Genomic DNA, 22833 nt, shown 5'->3' on the forward strand with positions numbered 1-22833 from the left:
ATAAGACTCCCGCCTTGCGCAGGGAGTTGAACTGGAAGACCTTCCAAGGTCCCTTTGATTCTATGGGAAGGAAGCAACAGGGATTTGACCTTTTCTGAAATCCTTGGAGCTCCTATCTGGTTGTTTATGCAGTTAATCTGGTGAGATTTTTTAAAAAAATATTGGTAGGTGAGTAGCAATAAAGAAACGTCTCTGGAGTCATTCTGGTTCCTTGCACCTGACAGCATGCATGTTTCAGAAAGGTTTAAAAAAGAAATGAAAAACAACTCACCAACGCTGAGATTTTAATGTTAATATACTAAGATGTTTAAATCTGTTAACCCCAGGTGTCTAATTTTAAAACTCCAGATATATGGGTTAGACTTAGACTTCTGATAATGCCTTTATACAGTAGGTATATTAAATATGCTTTTCACAAAGAATATCTCTTGATAAAGAACATTTCAAAGACCAAATTATTATGTGTAGGGTTTTTCCCCCCCTCAGATTGATGATACAGATGCAATGGAAGACGTTCACACTTTGTTGACAGATATCCCTCCACCCTCAGGTACAGTTGATTTTTTAAAAAAATTGGATAATATTATAAAATACTCCCAAAGGTTTGACAATAGCCAATACTCTTTCACAGTATGTAGAATAATCCCATATACATTTCCTATTAGAAGAGGTCATAATTTTAGGTTTCTTGAATTTGATCTTATAAAAAGTAAGTCCATTTATTGTTGGATAGCTAGAAAAGCTACATAATTTGCAAGCTCAATAGATACTTGCTTGTATGTAATTAATGTGACACACTTTATTGTAGATTTGTGCATTTAATAAACACTTTCAGTGTCTATTACTAGAACATGTTATATTTAACTGAATTGAACTGATTAATTCATTCCTAAGTATATATACGTATTTCTTTAGAATATTACTAGATTGCCTCTTTCTCAAAAAATATCATACAAATAGAAAGCACAGTGACTTCGTAAATCAGATATGCTAAAAACCTGAGCAAATGAAAGAACACCATTATATCTTCTTCTTTATTTTAGTACTAAAAAACTGAATTTGTTCTTTGTCAGGCTTTTATAGCTGCAATACAGAAATCATGCCTGGAGTAAACAATTGGACTTCTGACATACAGGTAAAATAGTATTAATATAATCAGATCAATTTTCAGAGTAATAAATAAAGTATGCAAAACTGTTTTTCTTTCACTTCATATTAATTTGCTTAAATTCAGTTTTTGCCATTATCAAAAATGTGGGGTTTTATTTCACATAAATTACGTAGTGTAGGTCCAAGCAATTTTACCTCATAAGATATTCTCAAATGAGGCCCCACAGTTAAGAATGTTTTCTCTCTCTGTGTCAATTCCATAAGCATTGGTAGTAAAGAGTCTTGGAAGAGAGTACAGGTAGTCCTCAGCTGACAACGTTTAGTGACCTTTCGAAGTTACAACGGCAACTGAAAAAAGTGATTTATGACCATTCGTCACACTTATGACCGTTGCAGCATCCCTGTGGTCACATGATTTACAATTGGATGCTTGACAAATGATTCATATTTTTGATGGGTGTAATGTAGCAGGATCATGTGATCAACTTTTGTGACCTTCTGACAAAGCAAAGTCAATGGGGGAAGCCAGGTTCACTTTACAACCGTGTTACTAATTTAACAACTGCAGTGTTTCACTTCACAACTTGTGACAAGAAAGGTGGTAAAATGGGACAAAAGTCACTTAACAAATGGGTCACTTAAGCAACAGAAATTTTGGGCTTAATTGTGGTTATAAATCGAGAACTATCTGTATAGATTATTATCCCATGCATAAAGCTTTCTTGTAATAAATGTCCAATCTTAACATTTGATCCAGAGGTTATGCTCTCAGTCCTATATCTTTTCTCTTATATGAATGTTAATGTACAACACTTCATTTAGGCTCAAGAGATAGGCTCAGATAGGCTCAAGATACAGAAGGATCTTGACAGACTTGAACATTGGGCGCTATCTAACAAAATGAAATTCAACAGTGAAAAAAGTAAGGTTCTACATATAGGGAAGAAAAACAAAATGCACAGGTACCATATATGTGGTACCTTGCTCAATAGTAGTAACTGTGAGAGGGATCTTGGAGTCCTAGTGGACAAGCATTTAAATATGAGCCAGCAGTGGGCAGCAGCTGCCAAAAAAGCCAGCACAGTTCTGGGCTGCATAAACAGAGAGATAGAATCAAGATCATGTGAAGTGTTAATACCATTTTATAATGCCTTGGTAAGGCCACACTTGGAATATTGCATTCAGTTTTGGTCGCCACGATGTAAAAATGATATGGCGACTCTAGAAAGAGTGCAGAGAAGAGCAACAAAGATGATGCAAAGAGGGGACTGGAGGCTAAAACGTATGAAGAACGGTTGCAGGAACTGGGTATGTCTAGTTTAATGAAAAGAAGGACTAGGGGAGACATGATAGCAGTGTTCCAATATCTCAGGGGCTGCCACAAAGAAGAGGGAGTCAAGCTATTCTCCAAAACACCTGAGGGCAGGACAAGAAACAATGGATGGAAATTAATCAAGGAGAGAAAAGACGCCTGGAGAGCGGTTGGAGGGCCAGTCTCGCTGAATCTGATCGAACACTGGTAAGGTCGCATATTAAGGCCTACCTAGTGGCGATAAAGACGGCAAAGTCTAACTACTTTTCCGCCTCTATTGCGTCATCAGGGAATCGTCCGGCCGCCCTGTTTAGGGTGACCCGCGCCCTGTTCCATCTGGGAGTGCGGGAGGATCCCTTAGAAGGCAGGGCAGAGGATTTCGGACAATACCTGTATGACAAAATCGCTCAGATCCGGGGGGATTTGGACTCTGACTGGGTAGATCAGGGCAGGGTGACGAGGAACAGTCTTGAGAATGTTATCTGGGAGGAGTTTGATGCTGTGACTCCCGATGATGTGGACAGGATTTTGGGGAGACTTAGTGCGGCCACATGTTTACTGGACCCGTGTCCCTCCTGGTTGGTACTGGCTTCCCGGGAGGTTACACGAGGCTGGCTCCAGGGCGTTATTAATGCTTCCTTGAGTGAGGGTCACTTCCCCGCTGCCCTGAAAGAGGCGGTGGTGAGGCCTCTCCTCAAGAAGCCGTCCCTGGATCCAGCAATATTGGCTAACTATCGTCCTGTCTCCAACCTTCGCTTCATTGCGAAGGTTGTTGAGAGTGTGGTCGCGCAACAGTTTCCACAATTCCTGGAGGAAACATCCTATCTGGATCCGTTCCAGTCAGGTTTCAGGTCTGGGCATAGCACGGAAACGGCATTGGTCGCGCTGGTTGATGATCTCTGGAGGGCTCGGGACAGGGGTTATTCCTCTGTTCTGGTCCTATTAGATCTCTCAGCGGCTTTTGATACCATCGACCATGGTATCATGCTGCACCGGCTGGAAGAGTTGGGGGTGGGAGGCACCGTGTTACGGTGGTTCTCCTCCTTTCTCTCCGACCGGTCGCAGTTTGTGTTGGCAGGGGGGCAGAGGTCGACCTCGAGGCCTCTCATTTGTGGAGTGCCGCAGGGATCGGTCCTCTCGCCCCTTCTGTTCAACATTTATGTGAAGCCACTGGGCGAGACCATCTGTGGCTTTGGGGTGAGATACCACCAGTACGCTGATGACACCCAGCTGTACATCTCCACCCCAGGCCACCCCAACGATGCCCTTGAAGTGATGTCCCAGTGCCTGGAGGCTGTGCGGATCTGGATGGGGAGGAACAGGCTCAGGCTCAACCCTTCCAAGACTGAGTGGCTGTGGCTCCCGGCATCCCGATATAGTCAGTTGACTCCATCACTGACTATTGGGGGCGAGTCTTTGGCCCCCACTGAAAGGGCTCGCAATCTGGGAGTCCTCCTGGATAGGCAGCTGTCTTTGGAGGAACATCTGACGGCTGTTACCAGGGGGACCTTTTATCAGGTTCGCCTGATTCGCCAGTTGCGGCCCTTTCTTGATCGGGATTCCCTGTGCACAGTCACTCACGCCCTCGTCACCTCTCGCCTTGACTACTGTAACGCTCTCTACATGGGGCTCCCCTTGAAGAGCACCCGGAGGCTCCAGCTGGTCCAGAATGCAGCAGCGCGGGTAGTGATGGGAGCAACATGGCGCTCCCATGTAACACCACTCCTGCGCGAGCTGCACTGGCTCCCGGTGGTCTTCCGGGTGCGCTTCAAGGTGTTGGTTATCACCTTTAAAGCGCTCCATGGCATAGGGCCTAGCTATCTCCGAGACCGCCTGCTGCTACCGATGACCTCCCATCGACCCGTGCGCTCCCACAGAGAGGGCCTCCTCAGGGTGCCATCAGCCAAACAATGTAGGCTGGTGGCCCCCAGGGGGAGGGCTTTCTCTGTGGGGGCTCCCACCCTCTGGAATCAGTTGCCCACGGAGATAAGAAGAATCCAGGACCTCAATGCCTTCCGTCGTTCCCTGAAAACCTATCTTTTTCAGCAAGCCGGGTTGGCTTAAGAAGAAATTTTTAAAATTTTTAAATCCTTTTAATTAGTCTGCGATTTTTAATTTTTTGGGCCAAATTTTATATATATTTTTAAATGTTTTAATATTTGTATTCTATGTTTTTTATCTTGGCTGTACACCGCCCTGAGTCCTCAGGGAGAAGGGCGGTATATAAATTCGAAATTAAATTAAATTAAATTAAATTAAAAGCAACTTAGAACTAAGGAGAAATTTCCTGACAGTGAGAACAATTAATCAGTGGAACATATTGCCTCCAGAAGTTGTGAATGCTCCAACACTGGAAATTTTTAAGAAGATGTTGGATAACCATTTGTCTGAAGTGGTGTAGGGTTTCCTGCCTGAGCAGGGGGTTGGACTAGAAGACCTCCAAGGTCCCTTCCAACTCTGTTATTCTATTTCTATTTAATTTCCATTTATGGTGGCGAAATTTATTCATTCCAATCTACATAGGATTGTCATCAGTAGCATGAAATGCATCACACCTGATCTAGTTGGCGTTAAATTCTCCTAGAATAAAATTTATTTTTCTTTTGTTTTGTACCTCTTACAATCTTAATAAGAGCCTTGGTAGTACAGTGGACTAAAGCACTGTTATTAACATCTGCTGCTTGCAGTTACTGCAAGTTCGAATCTCGCCAGGCTCAAGGTTGACTCAGCCTTCCATCCTTTCAAAGGTAGGTGAAATGAGGACCCAGATTGTGGGGGCAATAAGCTGACTTTGTATAAATATACAAAAGTATGAAGGCTATTGCTTAACGCATTGTAAGCCGCCCTGAGTCTCTGGAGAAGGGCGGCATATAAATCAAAAAACAAACAAAAAAAAAAACAAAAATCTCAGTTGTAATTCAGCCAGTAATAAGACTCTTATGTATACTTAAGGATGGCAATTCATGATCTTGTTTTCCTACTTCAGATGTTTACGTCTGTAAGAGTCTCCAGACTTAGCAATATTACCCTCACAAACCAAACTCTCAACAAGACCTTTAATGATCTCTGTGAGAATCTACTAAAGGTAAGAGAATGCTTGCTGGAATTAATCTAGTTATTTGAACTATTTGTTTAATCAGTCCTTTGCTTTAGGTGTGTTTGCTTGCTTTTCTGGCGTAAATTATAGATGACTGTTAAATAAATGACTGTTATATAGAAGACATCAAATATCCTGTGTAAAATAATAACCAAATGATTTTGCTTATTATTACTACATTATCTTCCCATCTTCCCAAAAATCATGAGCCTTTGCAGTCTATTCATGGTCTGTTTATTAGATTAACTATCTTTGGCAATCCTTTACATGCTGCAAGGCTTGTGGCTATTCACAGTAGTATTTACGCCCCAACTTCTTTAATTTACAATTTTACTTGGATTGTTATATGATTTTATAGCTGGTTTTATTCTAATCAATTGTGACTCTTTTGTTTGTTTATTTTCTTGATCAATGATCAAAATAAAATCAAAACATAATAAATATCCATGTTAAAAAATTAAAACCACAGAATTATAGAACTGTAGAATCCAAAGGCTATATTACAGTCACCCATCCTAAATATCATGTATCACATAGAGCCCACGGAATAGCGTTTTTCAAGAATCTTGGGAAATCCAAAATTTTAGGATTAACCTCAATTCAAGTGAAATCTATTTTAAAACATTGCACTGTACTGGACAGGTTCTTCCAATTTACATCTCTGGAAAAAAAAAAACCTGAACATTTGTAAATTACTCTCCAATCTAAACTAAATCCACATCAAAAGGATGTATTCAACAGATAGAGCATTCATAGTACAGATTAATGCTCTGATTTAAAGTCAGATAAGATTTGGTTTGCCACATTTGCTATCTGAAACGGCTCTGGATGTGATAAAATAATATAAGTCTGTGATCTTTACTTCCTCTAAAATCATATGGATTTCCTTTCTGAAATCAGTCGTTGTACAGCTATCTAAAAAACCAAATACTCCTTGTCATACTGTCATACAAGCAGGCACCAGGAACATTTCATTTGCATAAATTTGGAGTTGAAGCATATTCAAGGCCCATTTGCTTAGTTGTGAGTTTTTCCAGTTACATAATCAATGTCATCAGCTGGGTCATCTTTTCATGGGGGCAGCATTTTCTCACTAACCCTCTCTGTTTAGAGTTTCATGTTCAACAGATCAACAAGGTATAACAAATCAGAGTTCATGTGTTGGGAGCAGCTTTTTAAAAAGAGCACCTTAGGAGTGGGTTATAAAGAAATGAAACCAATATTTTCCACTTTTCATAGTATATTGAGCATTGGTATACACTTGGGGTCAACAGTGGGGTAATCTGCAAGTACCATCAAATTATCCTTTGTATTTGCCAACTACTCAACTACCCACTTACATTTTTATATTTCTCCCCCCCCCCGATAGATAGATCAGATAGATAGATAGATAGATAGATAGATAGATAGATAGATAGATGAGATAGACGATAGATAGATAGATGAGATAGATAGATAGATAGATAGATAGATAGATAGATAGATAGATAGATAGATAGATAGATGAGAGATGAGAGAGAGAGAGAGAGATGAGATAGAGAGATAGAGAGATAGATAGATAGATAGATGATAGATAGATAGATAGATAGATAGATAGATAGATAGATAGATGAGATGGGATGGATGGATGGATGGATGGATGGATGGATGGATGGATGGAAGGAAGGAAGGAAGGAAGGATGGATGGATGGATGGATGGATGGATGGATGGATGGATGGATCAGAGCTCCAAACTTTGGTTGACTTCTTTCCACTCACAACATGACTTGAAAGTTTTTGAAGAACTTTTTTCAGAAGACATAAGAAAGGACTATGTAACTGGAACTCAGCTTCCTGGCAATCTGAACATTTTTAAAAAGAGAATGTTGTTGTCTAACACACCTGGGAATTTGGGGAGATAATGAAATGAATAGACAGCCGGTTTGTTGTTAAGGCTCCAAGCTATAAAATGGGTGTGAATTCTAGTCCCTCCTTGACACCCCAACTGGGTGCCTTGAGCCAGTCACTCCCTCTCAGGCCTAGGACGAAGAAAACAATGGCAAGCCACATCCGAAATATTGCCAGGAAAACTGCAATCGACAACCATAAATGGGATCAGAATTTCCATTGCTAAGCAGGGTGATTGTTAATTGAGTCATGCCCGATTTTATGCTCCTTTTTTTGCCACAGTTGTTAAGCGAATCGCTGCAGCTGTTAAGTGAATCACATGGTTGTTAAGCATATCTGGCTTTCCCCATTAACTTTGCCAGCTGAGCAAGGTTGCAAATGGCGATCACACGCGCCAAGAACATTGCAACTCTTGTAACTACATGCCAGTTGCCAAGTGCCCAAATTTGGATCCCATGGCTGTGAGGATGCTGCCACGGCCATAAGCGCAAGGGCCAGACAAAAGTCATTTTTTTTCCAGAGCTGTTATAACTTTGAAGGTTGCTAAATCAATGGTTATAAATCGAGGACTATCTGCAGTTCAGGCAGTTTCCAGGAATCAACAAAGACAAACAGTGACATGAGGGGGTGGCTGAGCAGAAGGAATACTTGCGTGTTGCTGGGCAACATGCCTGCATGCAGAGAATGTATTTCTAAAAAGAACAGTTTGATGCCACTGAAGGCCATGTGGGTTGTGGTGAGGTCCCCAAATGGCAAGGCCAACAGTGGATTTTCATCCTGTTTTTTTTAGGGAGTGAATTGAAGCAGTGAAATTGGTGCCTTGCTTTTTAGTGACAGCTGCCTGGTTTTTAAGGGGTAAAATGAGCAAAATTGCATGTTTTAGATCCAAGACACCAATTTCAGCTACTTCCATTTATCTTTTTGCAAAAGGCTTTATTGAGCAGAAACCTGGAGGTTCAAAGAACTGGGTTTGTATTGCTTTTGTGTTTTTTTTATGCATTTAAACAGTTCCTGTAGCCATCCATCTCATTCTCATCATTCTGGGCAGCTAACCGCGCATTTAGAAACTTCAAAGAAAACAGCAAAAACAATGTAGAGCATAGGGTTTGGAGGCTTCTAACTTTGCTAACTTGCCATTCTCACTAATTTATGACTGATCCAAGTCACCCTGATGCCCATTGACCGAGTAGAATTTTCCGAACGAGAGTCATCTTGCTTCTATGCTGAAGATGCTTCTTAAATTTGTAAGTGCTTGCCCCAAAAGAAGATGGAAGTTATTAGTCATTTCTTATATTTCACAGAGCCTTTATTTTAAACTCCGTTCGATGATCCCTTGTTGCCTGTGCCACGTCAACTTTACTGTTGCTCTTCCAGAAGATGAATTAATTCAGGTAAGGCCATTCTCGTTTCCATTTACATTCTGTAGTGTTTGCATTATTCTGAATCGGGACAGGACTGTATGAAAGTAACACGGGTCAAATTGGATCTGTTTTGGGGGAACCTACCATGTGTCCCTGAAAATACGACCTGTTTATTTATTTAGTTAAATTTATATGCCGCCCTTCTCCCGAAGGACTCGGGGCGGCTCACAAAAGGTTAAAAACCGAAGAACAATAAAAAAAATATAATTAATTTAGCATAATTAAAATCCCACAATTTAAAACCCATATTAAAACCAATTAAAAACACCCCGCAGATCAGATGAGTTGTTTAAAAAGCCACGTCTTTAGATCCTTGCAGAAGGACCTACCCCAAAAGTAAATCCCACCTTGATTTTTACATGTGCGCCCAATATAAGCCCTACTCCCAAAATAAACCCTAATTAAGACCCCGCCCACTCCAGGGTACACAGGTAAAAACTAAGCAAGAGTGGGGACGGGGGTGGAGCTGCCCTACTACTTACCTTTGGACAGTTGCAGCCAAGCCTTGCACACCCCGACACCTGCCTTGCCGGCGCATTTCTTCTGCAGCCGGCAAGGCTTTCTTGAAGGCCTCTGCAGCCGATAACAGAGCTCCGGATTGATCCGGAGCTCTGTTATCGGCTGCAGAGGCCTTCAGGAAAGCCTTGCCAGCTGCAGAAGAAGATGTTTCTGAAGGCGTCTGACAGCGAAAAGGAGGCCTGGGGCGATGTGTGCAAGTGAGGTGAGTCAGTGAATGACTTCCCCTGAAAATAAGACCTGGTACCTTTTTTGGTGGCTAAAAAAATATAACACAGGGTCTTATTTTCAGGGAAACACGGTACCTAGCCTCATAGTGATCTCTGATTTAAATCTGAAGAGATTTATCAAAGACAAGGTTATGAATGCCCCAAAGGTGCTTTTTCCAAAAGGCAACTGGTTTTTATTTCCCTTGGAAAACATTTTAGTTTCCTTTTGGAAAAGGCACCTTTGGGTCAACCATGACTATGTATGTCAATTTTTCATTGTAAAATCGTGACATTGTGTGGGATATATTTCAAGTATGCAACAATTTTGCATGTGTGTACATGCATGTATGCATGTATATCCCATGTGTGTGTGCGTGTGTTGGTGTATACACATGTGTATTTCTAAGCTAAAGGGAAACGAATGAATGAATGAATGAATGAATGAATGAATGAATGAATGAATGAATGAACGAATGAATGAAAAAACTGACAGTTAAATGTTTGTAATTACAGGTCACCGTTACGGCTGTTGCAATAACCTTTGATAAACACCAGGCTTTGCAAACAGCTAAAACTGTAGAAAAAAACCTACAAAGAGGTAAAAAAATTTTTTGAGAATGTACACATTCATTCTTTGCCATCGTGGATGCCATGATTTCTGGACATCTGCGTTTTAATGGAAAAATCAATATTTATCTACCATTTTATTATTTCAAGCTTCCACAGACAACGAAGAACAGCTGCAATTTTCATTGGAGCTTTCTTCTGATCCTCACATGCCTCAGCAGTTCTCACCGGCTAAAGGTTGGATTTTATTTTAACTATCCTTAAAAAAAAAAGCATATGCTTATCCTTATATGTTTCATTCACTTGCTCCTTTGCTGCTTGCCCACAAACTCAGCTTGGATTTAGTACCGTTACCCAGTATGAATTGAATGTTGATATTTTCCATCTATAGGAAAGCTAAGCAAGCTACTGTATACTTAAAGTGTGTTGAGGAAAATTGCTTTAATTACAAAAAGCCTTGGTGGTGCAGCGGACTAAAGTGCTGTTAAGTAGCACTTAGCTGCCAGCTGCCTGCAATTACTGCAAGTTCAAATCTCACCAGGCTCAAGGTTGACTCAGCCTTCCATCCTTCCGAGGTAGGTAAAATGAGGACCCGGATTGTGGGGGCAATAAGATGACTTTGTATAAAAAAGAACACCGCTTAGAGGGGGCCAAAAGCCCTACTAAGCAGGTATATAGAAAAGTATGAAGGCTATTGCTTAACGCATTGTAAGCCGCCCTGAGTCTCCGAAGAAGGGCGGCATATAAATCGAACCAATAAATAAATAAATAAACATATTAGGAAGGAGCAAATGAAAAGAAACAGTTGATTTTTCTGCTTGTTTTTAATTGCAATTCTGTAACTGCTTTGAGGCTGCCAAACAGCCAGTTAATTCTGACTCTGAGCTAACTGCATTTTGGGAATACATGGAGCAATTCCTCAGTGATCTGAAAATTATCTCTGCTAAATTGAATCAACAATGTCTGGATACATGAAAATTAATTTTTTTTAGAAGCGAGACAATTGTAGTTAAAGTTTTTTCATTTCTCTAAAGAGAATTAAGTCTTCTTCCTTCAGCCCATTCTTTATTCTAATTCAGAAGATAGAACCTTCACCGTAGAGAGCTCCAAAAGAATTCTTTTATATCTCCAAAAATGGATTTAGTATGAAGTAATGCAGATGAAGATTGGAATAAATATTCCATAGTTTGAATGTTTGCTGATAGGATGGAAAGAGATCAAGGGAAGTTAGATTTTCATTGCAGTAGAAAGGTCATTTAAAATGTGAACTCAGTTCTGAAAGATTTGGAAAAGGATAAAAAGTAAAATGGGAGGTGCCATTATTCATAGCTTAGTATCTTCTTCTTTGGAATATTATATGAGCGTTTTATTCTATATTACAAAACGTTGCATAATTTCATGTGGAGTTTTAAAAGAAGTTTCAATTGATCTGTTTAACTATCTTTCAAAAATCCTTATGAAATCAAGCAAACTTTTCTAGCTGAATTGCTATGCAAAATAGTATCGTCCTCATAGGGATACCTTGAACTCAAGTCCCAAATCCTCATTAGATCACTGGGTATGCTTTACTCTGAGATCTGAGTAACATCTAATCACTTGAAACCATAAGCTTAGATTAGACAAGCTTAAGAGTAGAATTTATCAGACGTAGAAGTGCTATTCTGATAAATCCAGTACTCTGAAAAAAAAGATGTTTAATTGAATGTGAAGTTGTTGAATTACAGCTTGGCAGTTAGCTTAATCAACCGACCCAGATCATTTCTTACTGGTCTTGAGTTATCCCAATCCCTCTTTTCCAAATATTTAGATAATTAAGCTGTCACTGACTTTATTTATGTTTATATTTCTACTTATCTACTAAAGGAGAATAATTAAACCCTGTCCATGACGATGTATACCATGATAAATTACTTAGCTTTTAAAACGATAGATGTAGGTGAAGGAATGGCAGAACCTGGAGGTGGAGTGAAAAGGGGGATCAGCCTGGAATCCCTACGTGGCCACAAGAGAACTAAGTCCAACCCCTTTTGTGCACTGTTGACCCTTATCTAACGCTAAGAAGGTGTCCAGCGGTAGTTGAGAAGATTCCTGTGATTAGGCTTTTAGCAATAAATCAGTTTAATTGAACCTTCACAGGTGGACTTGGTCTTTTGCACCCGACAATAGAGCACTGCACATTTTTTCTGCAACAGACTAACATAGCTTAATAACATAGTAAATTATGATTAAGATGGCTGACAATGCATGATTTTAACAATATAAAGTAGGCCATTACTGTATGTAGCGTGGCTAATCCCTGTACTGCAAGGACACTTTTATAATCTTGTACTGTCCACTGTTTCCCGATTCTCTCTGCTTTTATACTTGGACGCTGTTTTTGTTGTTAGCTTGGTGAGTTTTCTTTCACCAGCATCCTCACTAAATTGCCATTTAGCCTTTTTCTTGATTAATCTTTTAATCGAGTAAGTAGCTCTCTTTTTGTTTCGTTCTGTTATTGTCTTTCTGAAAACTTGTTAGAGTTAAATATGTTTCTGAGTTGTGTAAAACTGTACTTGTTAAAAAAAAAACTATTGGCCAGTAAATGGGTATGTGGTGTCATGTCAGCAAATAGCTCATTTAGCATCAACTGTAGGAAGTGCAGCAAACTTTTGTTCAGACAGTTAGTTCATCAGGTGAATCTCTCAGCTTCTAGACCCCAAGATATCTAAACGTAATTTTGACAGCAGGGCAATGTACCATTGATTTTTTTTATTTTATTTTTATTTATTTTTTTATTTTTAATTTGATTTATATGCCGCCCTTCTCCGGAGACTCAGGGTGGCTTACAATGCGTTAAGCAATAGCCTTCATACTTTTGTATATTTATACAAAATCAGCTTATTGCCCCCACAAACTGGGTCCTCATTTCACCTACCTTAGAAAGGATGGAAGGCTGAGTCAACCTTGAGCCTTGGAGAGATTCGAACCAGCAGAAATTGCAGGCAGCTGTGTTAATAACAGGGTGCATTAAACCACTGTACTATCAAGGCTCGTTTTACAACTCATCTTTACTTTTTTTTAGGAAGAACGTGATTATTGATTTCAGTTCAGCATTAGGCACAAACATTCAAATGTATATTCTTCTAAACGCCAACAGGGTTAAGCGTTTAGTTACATATGACCATTTTTCACACTTACAACCGTTGCAGCATCTCCATGGTGTGAGAAAAAGAAAATTGGGTTGCGATTTTGCTAAAATTATATAGGTCTCAAAATGATAGTAGGCCTCAAATGACTTGCTATATCTTGGAGTGCCAGCTAGAATGATCTCCTAAGAATAACGTGATATTTGTAATCTGCTATGCTAAAGCAATTTTAGAACAGAATAGAATAGAATTCTTTATTGGCCAAGTGTGGTTGGACACACAAGGAATTTGTCTTGGTGCATACATTCTCGGTGTACATAAAAGAAAAGATATATTCATCAAGAATCATAAGGTATAACACTAATGACAGTCATAGGGAAACAGTCAATATAAATCGTAAGGATACCAGCAACAAGGTTACAGTCATACAGTCATAAGTGGAAGGAGATGGGTGATGGGAACGATGAGAAGATTAATAGTAGTACAGACTTAGTGAATAGTTTGACAGTGTTGAGGGAATTATTTATTTAGCAGAGTGATGGCATTCAGGGAAAAACTGTCCTTGTGTCTAGTTGTCCTGGTGTGCAGTGCTCTATAGCGTCATTTTGAGGGTAGGAGTTGAAACAGTTTATGTCCAGGATGCGAGGGGTCTGTAGATATTTTCACAGCCCTATTTTGGCTCATGCAGTATACAGGTCCTCAATGGAAGGCAGGTTGGTAGCCATTGTTTTTTCTGCCGTTCTAATTATCCTCTGAAGTCTGTGTCTGTCTTCTTGGGTTGCAGAACCAAACCAGACAGTTATAGAGGTGCAGATGACAAACTCAATAATTCCTCTGTAGAACTGGATCAGCAGCTCCTTGGGCAGTTTGAGCTTTCATGTAACATGTACTTGCAAAGTAAATAGTTTCAGAGGCTATTTTAGACTAGGAACATTAGAAGCGTTGAGAAATAAGGAGCAGGAAGTAGCAGATGGTAGGAGATTTCACATGTACACGCAAGTATGTGCCAACTGATGGGTCAGTATGGAATACAAGGAAGTAACGTCAGTAAAATTCCATTTACTGAGGGGCTGTCAGAATAAGGGTATAAAAGAAGAAGATGGGTCTCAGATCAGGGCCACTGGCCGTAGATATTCCTCGCTGGACTTAGCTATCATCTGTGGACCTCATTGCAATGGGTCACTGATGCAAGTTGTGTTACGATGGCTATTCATGTTCCAAATTGCTCATGAAACCAACCTCTGAATCTTTAAGTAAGAATTATTGTTTATTGGATTGCTGTCTCCTTTTTTTTTTTTTTTTTAATTTGATTTATATGCCGCCCTTCTCCGGAGACTCAGGGCGGCTTACAATGTGCTAAGCAATAGCCTTCATCCTTTTGTATATTTATACACAGTCAGCTTATTGCCCCCACAAACTGGGTCCTCATTTAACCTACCTTAGAAAGGATGGAAGGCTGAGTCAGCCTTGAGCCTGGTAAGATTCGAACCTGCAGTAATTGCAGGCAGCTGATCTTAATAACAGGGTGCTTTAGACCACTGTACTACCAAGGCTCTTGTTCTTTTATAGTCTCCTGTTTCTTTTATTGGGATATTTTTATGACAGCGGTCATGTGATGACCAAAATTCAAGACGCTTGGCAACCGACTCATATTTATGACGGTTGCAGTGTCTCAGGGTCGTGGGATCACCTTTGACGACCTAACGAGCAAAGTCAAGGGGGAAGCCAGGCTCACTCAACGACTGTGTTGCTAACTTAACAGCTGCAATGATTTCCTTAACAACTGTGGCAAGATTTTCAACAACAACTGTGCATAAATTGGGGCAGAACTCGTGTAAAACTGTCTTGCTTAGCCACGGAAATTTGGGGCTCAGTTGTGGTCGTAAATCAAGGACTAGTTTTATTCTGCGGGAATGGCTGCGTAGCTAAAACAGAAGCCTCCTTTGGTGCTTAGGCTTATTTGGTCTTTTTTAAGATCAGCACCTTGGACAGCAGAATATAATTTAGCCATCTGCTGCTGAAGGCAAATTATTTGCTTGAAGGTTGAACATCGCCTCTGTCATCACCCAGTGGTGGGTTTCAAAATTTTTTACTACCGGTTCTGTGGGCGGGGCTTGGTGGGCGTGGCATGGCTTGGTGGGCGTGGCAGGGGAAAGATACTGTAAAATCTCCATTCCCTCCCCAATCCAGGGGAAGGTTACTGCAAAATCCCCATTTCCTCCCTATCAGCTGGGACTTGGGAGTAAAATGAGGCACAACTCATTTAACAACTGTCTCACTTAGCAACAGAAATTTGGGGCTCATTTGTGGTCATAAATCAAGGACTACCTGGTTTTTTTCCAGCTACAGTGCAGAATTCCTGCACAAGGAAAGTCAGTTATTTAGAAAGGATCATGAATATGTGCCACTTGATAACAGAATCTTCCTGTATGCCAGGAGTTTTTACCTGTGGGGATTGTCAACCTTGTTCAACTTCCTCCAGAAGGCTGAAATGGCACATTTCTTGGTGGGCAGAGAGATGCAGCGGAGTAAGGAATTCAATGTGAATCCGTGGAGAAAGATGGGACTAGAATCAGTGAAGTAAAAGGCCAGATAATTTTACTTCCTCCCTCATTCACGTTAATTGGAGATGGCAGGTCCTCTATTAGCTAGCCACAAAGGAGAGACAGTATACAATTCCCAGTAGTAACTGGGTTGAGTATCACTAGTCTTGTTCAGGTTTAGAATAGGGAGTGACAGCTTGAGGAGGCTGCAGACCAGAACATAACCCCCAAAAGGCAGACTTTGATTGATTTAACTTAATAAAAATGTTTTAATATTTTAATATGATGAGTTTATTATACTTGATATAGACCCATGATGGCGAATCTATGGCACGCGTGCCACAGGTGACACGCGGAGCCATATCTGTGGGCACATGAGCGTTGTCCTAGCTGAGCTCCAGCACGCATGTGCGCACCGGCCAGCTGATTTTTGGGCCTTCCGGCCCCACCAGACATTGGGAAATGGGCCGTTTCTGGCCTCTGGAGGGGCTCCAGGGGAGGGTGTGGGGAAGGCTGTTTTTACTCTCCCCAGTCTCCAAGAAAGCCTGGGGAGGGCCAAAAATGGCCTTCTGGGCCAACTGGAAGTCAGGAAACGGGCCATTTCGGACCTCTGGAGGGCCTCTGGGGTGGGGGGGAAGGCCATTTTCACCCTCCCCAGGCTCCAAGAAAGCCTCTGGAGCCTGGGGAGGACGAAAAAACGGGCCTACCAGGCCCACCGGTAACCTTTTTGCCGTCACGTGCCAAAAGCGGGGGGAGCGTGGGGAGTCGTGAATGGGGGGGGCAGGGCACAGGGGGCCATTGAATTATGAGTGTGGGCACGCATGCGCGTGACACCCCCCCTCCCCCCCAGTGCTTCCCCTGCTTTTGGCACGCGACGGCAAAAAGGTTAGCCATCACTGATATAGACTATAGGTAGTCCTCGATTTACAACAATTTGTTTAGTGACCGAAGTTATAACGGCACTGAAAACAGTGACTTGTGACTGTTTTTCACACTGATGACCGTTGCAGCATTCCCATGGTCATGTGATCAAAATTTGGATATTTTCCAGCTGACTCATATCTATGATCGTTACAGCGTCCCGGGGTCATGTGATCCCCTTTTGCAACTGCTGTCAACCAAAGTCAATGGGGGAAAGCCAGATTTACTTTAACAACCGTGTTACTAATTTAACAAGTGCAGTGATTCACTTAACAACTGTGCCAAGAAAAGTCATAAAACGGGACAAAACTCACTTAACAACTGTTTTGCTTAGCAACTAAAGTGTTGGGCTCAATTGTGGTTGTAAGTTGAGAATTACCTGTAACCCTGTCACATATATCAGCAGGGCTGAGCTTTAGAGGGAATATTTAGCATTTTCGTTGTTTGTTTAACAATATTTTTTATTATGATGTACCTTTTTTTAGAGGGTATGCTTCAGTTTTACCCTTCAAAAATACATATTTTTGCAAATAAAATTGGCAGGAAACTGCAGTGTAATCAGGATCATGGATGGTTTCTAACCCTGCAGGAAAAAAAGTCCCTATTTTTTTCCATAAAAATAGCATCCAGATGACACTTCCGTCACGTTCATTGCCAAATTGAACTTCAATATAATAGAGCATTCACTCTTCATGTTGTGGTTAATAGGTCCTGAACATTGATATTCAGTGACTTCAGTTGATTAAAGGGGTATTTTAAGCAGATTGCTGCTGAAAACTGACATGAAAAGAAATCTGAATTAATAGAGTTGTCACTGCCTATATCACATTGGTGGACTTCATTTTGTCTTATTAGAGGACCTGGAGAATGCAAGTTCCCACGCAGGTATACCAGCTGGTCAAAGAGGTGAGTTTACTTGATTTAGCTGAAAGCCAGAACAGGAAATGCATTCCTGGATTTGTTGGGAATACATTTGAGATATAACACTAAATCTTCCAAACACTAGTTACCTTGGAAAGCATGCTCTGATATGGCTTATTGGTATCCAAAATACGTATTGGAAACAACAATGGGTTTCAATGTATTGTTGTCCAGAACAATTTTCTGAAATGATGTTGGTTATTGACTTTCAACTTCCCTTAATATAATTTTGAATTCCCCTGGATTTTTTTTTTTTTAACAAAGGACAGGGATGGTTATAGTAAAGGAGCTGTGAGTATATCAATATGACTTCCCATCACGGAGTCGTCATTAGCAGTTTTGATGACTGTCTACGAACAGTTATCTAGACAGTTTTTATTTGAAAATAAAACATATTGAAAAAAATGAGATGCTCCAGTATCATAAAATAATCTCACACGGAGTTTATGAACCAGGCCTTTCAAGGTAAAATATAAAATTTTAAATGGATTTGACAAAATGCTCTGATCTGATGAATTGGCTGAGTAAACTCATAAATTTGAATGATGGATTTGCAAGAAGTATTTATTTATCTTGCTCATTCCTCCACTTCATACATTAGAACTGTTGCCTTAGTTGACTAGGCATTGCTGGGAGAAAGTGCCATTAATATTCCAAGCTCAATAATCTTAAATATGAATGTTATCAGGAATGTTTACCTGAATCCTAAGAATTGTCAGAACAGTGTCTGACTTTCTCCATTGGTCCAATTTGTGCCAATTACTTTATATCTTGCTTTAGATTTTCACAGTGTGTAATAAGGATTAATCTGAATGTCTTTTCTATTTGCCAAATTACATCTGATTTAACTTTCTTGGATATTTCATATCACTTATTCTAAATTAGTCTAGCTCAACATATTTACTAAACATATTTACTTAGTCTGAGTTGATTCAAGGCATTTAACATTTATTCAGAAATTCAACAATTCCCCCACCCCTATATAATTTTTCATAAGGGTGCTTTAAATCAGGGGTCTCCAACCTTGGCAACTTTAAGACTTGTAGACTTCAACTCCCAGTATTCCTCAGACAGCTTTGTCTTAAGTCCACAAATCCTAAAGTTGCAAAGGTTGGAGACCCCTGATTTAAATCACTTATTCAATATGTTTAATGTACATATATGAAAAGAAACTCTCCTCTGGCCCTCTTGGCATCAACCTATGGCAGACAATTGAAATAAAAATGGCTTCAGAAGTCCCTGTGCTGACTTTAGTGATACCAATTTATAGAAATCTTTGACCTAATTGGAAACACTTTAGAATTGGCTGTAGGCTTCTGGGAAAATACGAAGCTCTGAATTATTGCAAATAATTGCGAAATACGCTCATAATGGGCAAGTGCTCTTAATGAATTTGGTCATTCTTATAGGAGATACACACAAACGCACACACATACACAATTCCCTATAAGCATGACCAAATTGTACGTAAAAGTAAAGATTTCCCTGGCCAGTCAGGTTCGACTCTCGGGCACGCTGCTCATCTCCCTTTCTTGGCTGAGGGAGGCAGCGTTGTTCGAAGACATTTTTCATGGCCATGTGGCCAGCATGACTGTATGCCAAAGGCACACGGAATGCTGTTACCTTCCCACTGAAGTGGTACCTATTAATCTACTCGTGTTTGCATGCTTTCGAACTGCATCCCGGCAGGAGCTGGGATGAGGACAGGAGCTCACCCCATTGCGCAGCACTCGGGTCTCGAACCTGGGCTGTCAGCTCTCCCGCTGATAAGGTCAGCATCTTTAACCACTGAGCCATCGCACCCCGTGACTAATTTATATAGATACGCAAATTTAGACAAATAATGCACTACCTTAGCTCCATTCAAATTTCATTGAAAGGCTTGGGAAAACCAATAACTTGCTGGATACACTGAGTTCTAGTCCTGCCTTGGGCATTAAAGCCGACTGGGTAACTTTGGGCCAGTCATTCTCTCTCTCTGCCCAACTCGCCTCACAGGGTGGTTGTTAATGGGGAAAATAGGAGGAGAAAGATGTGTTGGATACATTCGCCGCCTTGAGTTATTGATAAAAATAATAAAGGCGGGATACAAATCAAGATGACGGGTTCATCAGAAGGAAGGCTTCAATGGGCAAAGGGGCGTCATCCATATTTTCCTTTTCTTTTCTTTTTTTCCCCTTTTGTTTCTCTGTCTGTGTTTCCAGCCACTTCAGTTGATTACAGTTCCTTTGCAGACAGATGCAACAGCTGGATAGAATTCATTAAACTGAAAGCTCAAACCATAAGGCGTGGATCAATTAAGACAAGTAGGCAGCCGTTTCTACCCCATTTTGATCATTGGGAGCCTAGATTCTGATCTCTCAGTGGCAAAGGGCAGAGCTTCGTATTCAATAGTGGCGTTGCAAAAATCAGTGTCCCGAGTGTGAAAGCTGCAGACGCACGGGGTCTGTCCAAAAACGGTTAATTTTGGAGCGCGCGGCTCCCCGAATCATTGCCAACATATGTACCGGTGGCCAATAGGCTTGTGAATTGTAACCCCACCCACCACCCCACCCTCAAAAATATACATACTCTGCATGGCAGAATATGTATGTATACCGCAGTGAAATTACTCATAACATGCAGGGATTCCCTATGTGACCTGCATGGCTGTAATTACCGAATTAATCCATGGTGAGTTTTATCGTTTTTTAAAAAAATTCTTATTTAAGTCCTTCCCTAGGTTTTGCTTTATTTGCTCAAGATGACGATTTAGATGGAAGAGCTTAGACCAAATTTGCAAAAACAGCCAAAAAAAAAAAAAAAAAAAAGTGGAACATGTCAACTTTCACACTCTTTCCTGTAGACTTTTGTCATTCCTTCTCGCAGAAAATGTTCATCAAATTTTGACTCCCTTTTCGAATCCTTCCACTCTACCCTCTCACCCCCACCCCACCCTTTTCTGTAGATCCACTTTGTAACCAATCATCTGTCTGTGCAGCTGCTGGCCTCCATGTTTCCTTTTGCAGGAATGATCCTTTTCTACCAAAATAAATCCCAATCAAGCTTCTGGCCTCTCACTTGCATGTGCTGCATGATAATTCGCTTTCTTTGGCTGAGCATCACAGGCAGCTGAATGTGGTCACTCAGCTCTCTCACACCCATGTGGAAGGGTCACTGTTGGTGCTGCCTCTAGCCGGTTTGCCCGGAGTTCCAGTTGAGCTTATCTCCCTCTCTCTCTTTGCTCTGTGTAGCCATCTCCCTTGACAAGCCAAGTCCACTGACCGAAGGACAGTGCCGTAACCGTCTGGGACCCATGGGAATGAACTCCACTGTGCCAGTTGTGAAGATGACACCGCTTTCTTTCATCCCCGGGGCAAAAATAACAAAATACCTTGGAATCATCAACATGTTCTTCATACGAGAAACCACTTCTCTACGAGAGGTGAGCTGACAAATGTATTTCTGCCATGATTAATTGCAGGCAGGATTGAGTTCAGGTTTGGAGTATACCGTGGACTTAGGTCTGAAATGTGGCAAGGCTCCAGAACAGGAGTGTCAAACTTAATGCATGGGGGCCGGATCCGGTCCACGAGATGCTTAGATCTGGCCCGTGGGGCCACCCTGTAAACAGCGAAGAACCAGCCCACAGTGCCTCTGTCAGCAAAAACAGAGCTCGGGAGGAGGCCATTGCAGCCGAAAATGGAGCTTGCAAGGGCCGCAGGCGGCACTCCCAAGCTCCGTTTTCGCTGGCAGAGGGTTGCAGGAGGTCATCACAGCCAAAACAGAGCTCGGGAGCCCGTTTTCACTGGCAGAGTGCTCGGGCCACCATAGTCGCCCCCGACATGAGTGACATCGAGCTGGCCACGCCCACCCCGGCCCCCCAAGGTCAAACACAACCCTGATGCGGCACTCAAATCGAGTTTGACACCCCTGCTCCAGAGTATCTTAAGGAGCCTTCTCACCCCAATGGGACTACCCTGCCGCACTCTTTCCAACAGAAGAGGTTGCTGTGGATCTCGTCTGCTAGTTCTCCTGAAGAGAACTATATAAATTGAATGCTAGTCAAGTTGCAATTTCTTGCCCCCCTTTTGACACGATATCCTTATAGACATTATCTAAATTCTACATTAGCAAAGTAACATGGATGGAAAAGAAGTACTTCACGCTGGTTGCCATGAAGATCTGAAGGCTCTCAACTAGGAGAGAACATGAATTATCAGTACAGATTCAATTTAAGATCTATAGAGTATTTGAAGTTCTGGGTTGAACTGGGATATCCTTGGTGCCCTCTCAACCTGGTGGTTTTCTTCCAGACATTTCATTGCCCTTCATTATTAATGAAACACCTGCAAGAAAACAACAAGCTCAGAGAGCACCACCATTTAACATCAGTTGTTGTCAGGCGCAAAAGACCAGGATCACACCTGAAGTTCCAATTAAATTGATTTATTATTACCCATGTTAATGCCTAGAAATCAACTAACAGTTACCACTGTTATGGTGCTAGATAAAGGTCAGTGGAATTCAAGAGGGGTTGGACTTCATCCATTTGTAGTTACATAGTAACTCTAAGCTGATGACTCTCTTGACTCCACCCTCAGGCTCTGCCACCCATTCTCCTACAGTTATGATTTTCAGTGGCATGGGAGCCTGTAGCCTGCTTGTTATTGTGTGACTCCATCACTCTGAGTACCTTTTCATATGTCTTACGGTTTATAATTTATTGTTCTCTGGGCAATCTTTTCCATCTTCAGGCTGACCCTAAATCAGTGATGGCTAACCTTTTTGCCATCGTGTGCCAGGAGGGGTGGTGGTTCACGCAAGCGTGTGCCCACATCCATAATTCTATGCGCCCTGTGCATGCACGTGTGACGCCCTCTCCCCCCCACACCCCACTCCTGGCACGTGATGGAGTCTCTGGAGTCTGAGGACAGCAAAAAATGTCACTTCCTGTCCAACCAGAAGTTGGGAAACAGGCCGTTTAGGGCCTCCAAGTGGGTGGGGAAGGCTGTTTTTGCCCTCCCCAGATGCAAAGAGAGGATCTGGAGCCAGGTGAGAAAGAAAAACGGGCCTCCCCCCCCCACCCTCCCAGGCCCTCCGGAGGCAGGAAACAGCCTGTTTCCCTACTTCTGGTGGGCCCAGAAGGCCCGAAAACCAGCTGGCTGGCGCGCGCATGCACACCAGAGCTGAGCTGGCGTGCCCACTGATATGGCTACGCGTGC

General features: G+C 41.6%; 1 protein-coding gene across 4 annotated transcripts in view; it reads left to right on the forward strand.

Annotated features, from left to right (window-relative positions):
• C2CD5 (C2 calcium dependent domain containing 5) overlaps positions 1 to 22833 on the forward strand; it is a 91958-nt gene that overhangs the window by 65109 nt on the left and 4016 nt on the right. For 2 of the 4 annotated variants that reach the window (XM_070946585.1, XM_070946584.1), the window contains 9 exons: positions 487 to 550; positions 1074 to 1135; positions 5409 to 5507; positions 8708 to 8797; positions 10066 to 10150; positions 10270 to 10356; positions 17564 to 17614; positions 19834 to 19935; positions 20863 to 21053. In XM_070946585.1, coding sequence (XP_070802686.1) covers positions 487 to 550; positions 1074 to 1135; positions 5409 to 5507; positions 8708 to 8797; positions 10066 to 10150; positions 10270 to 10356; positions 17564 to 17614; positions 19834 to 19935; positions 20863 to 21053 — 831 coding nt within the window. Of the gene's footprint in view, positions 1 to 468; positions 551 to 1073; positions 1136 to 5408; positions 5508 to 8707; positions 8798 to 10065; positions 10151 to 10269; positions 10357 to 17563; positions 17615 to 19833; positions 19936 to 20862; positions 21054 to 22833 lie in introns of all 4 variants that reach the window. The other 2 variants (XM_070946582.1, XM_070946583.1) reach the window with 2 other exon arrangements.

This window comes from Pituophis catenifer, unplaced genomic scaffold (assembly GCF_029215685.1).
Source record: "Pituophis catenifer annectens isolate HBS135680 unplaced genomic scaffold, rPitCat1.0.hap2 SCAF_7, whole genome shotgun sequence".
NCBI classification, from domain to species: Eukaryota; Metazoa; Chordata; class Lepidosauria; order Squamata; family Colubridae; genus Pituophis; species Pituophis catenifer.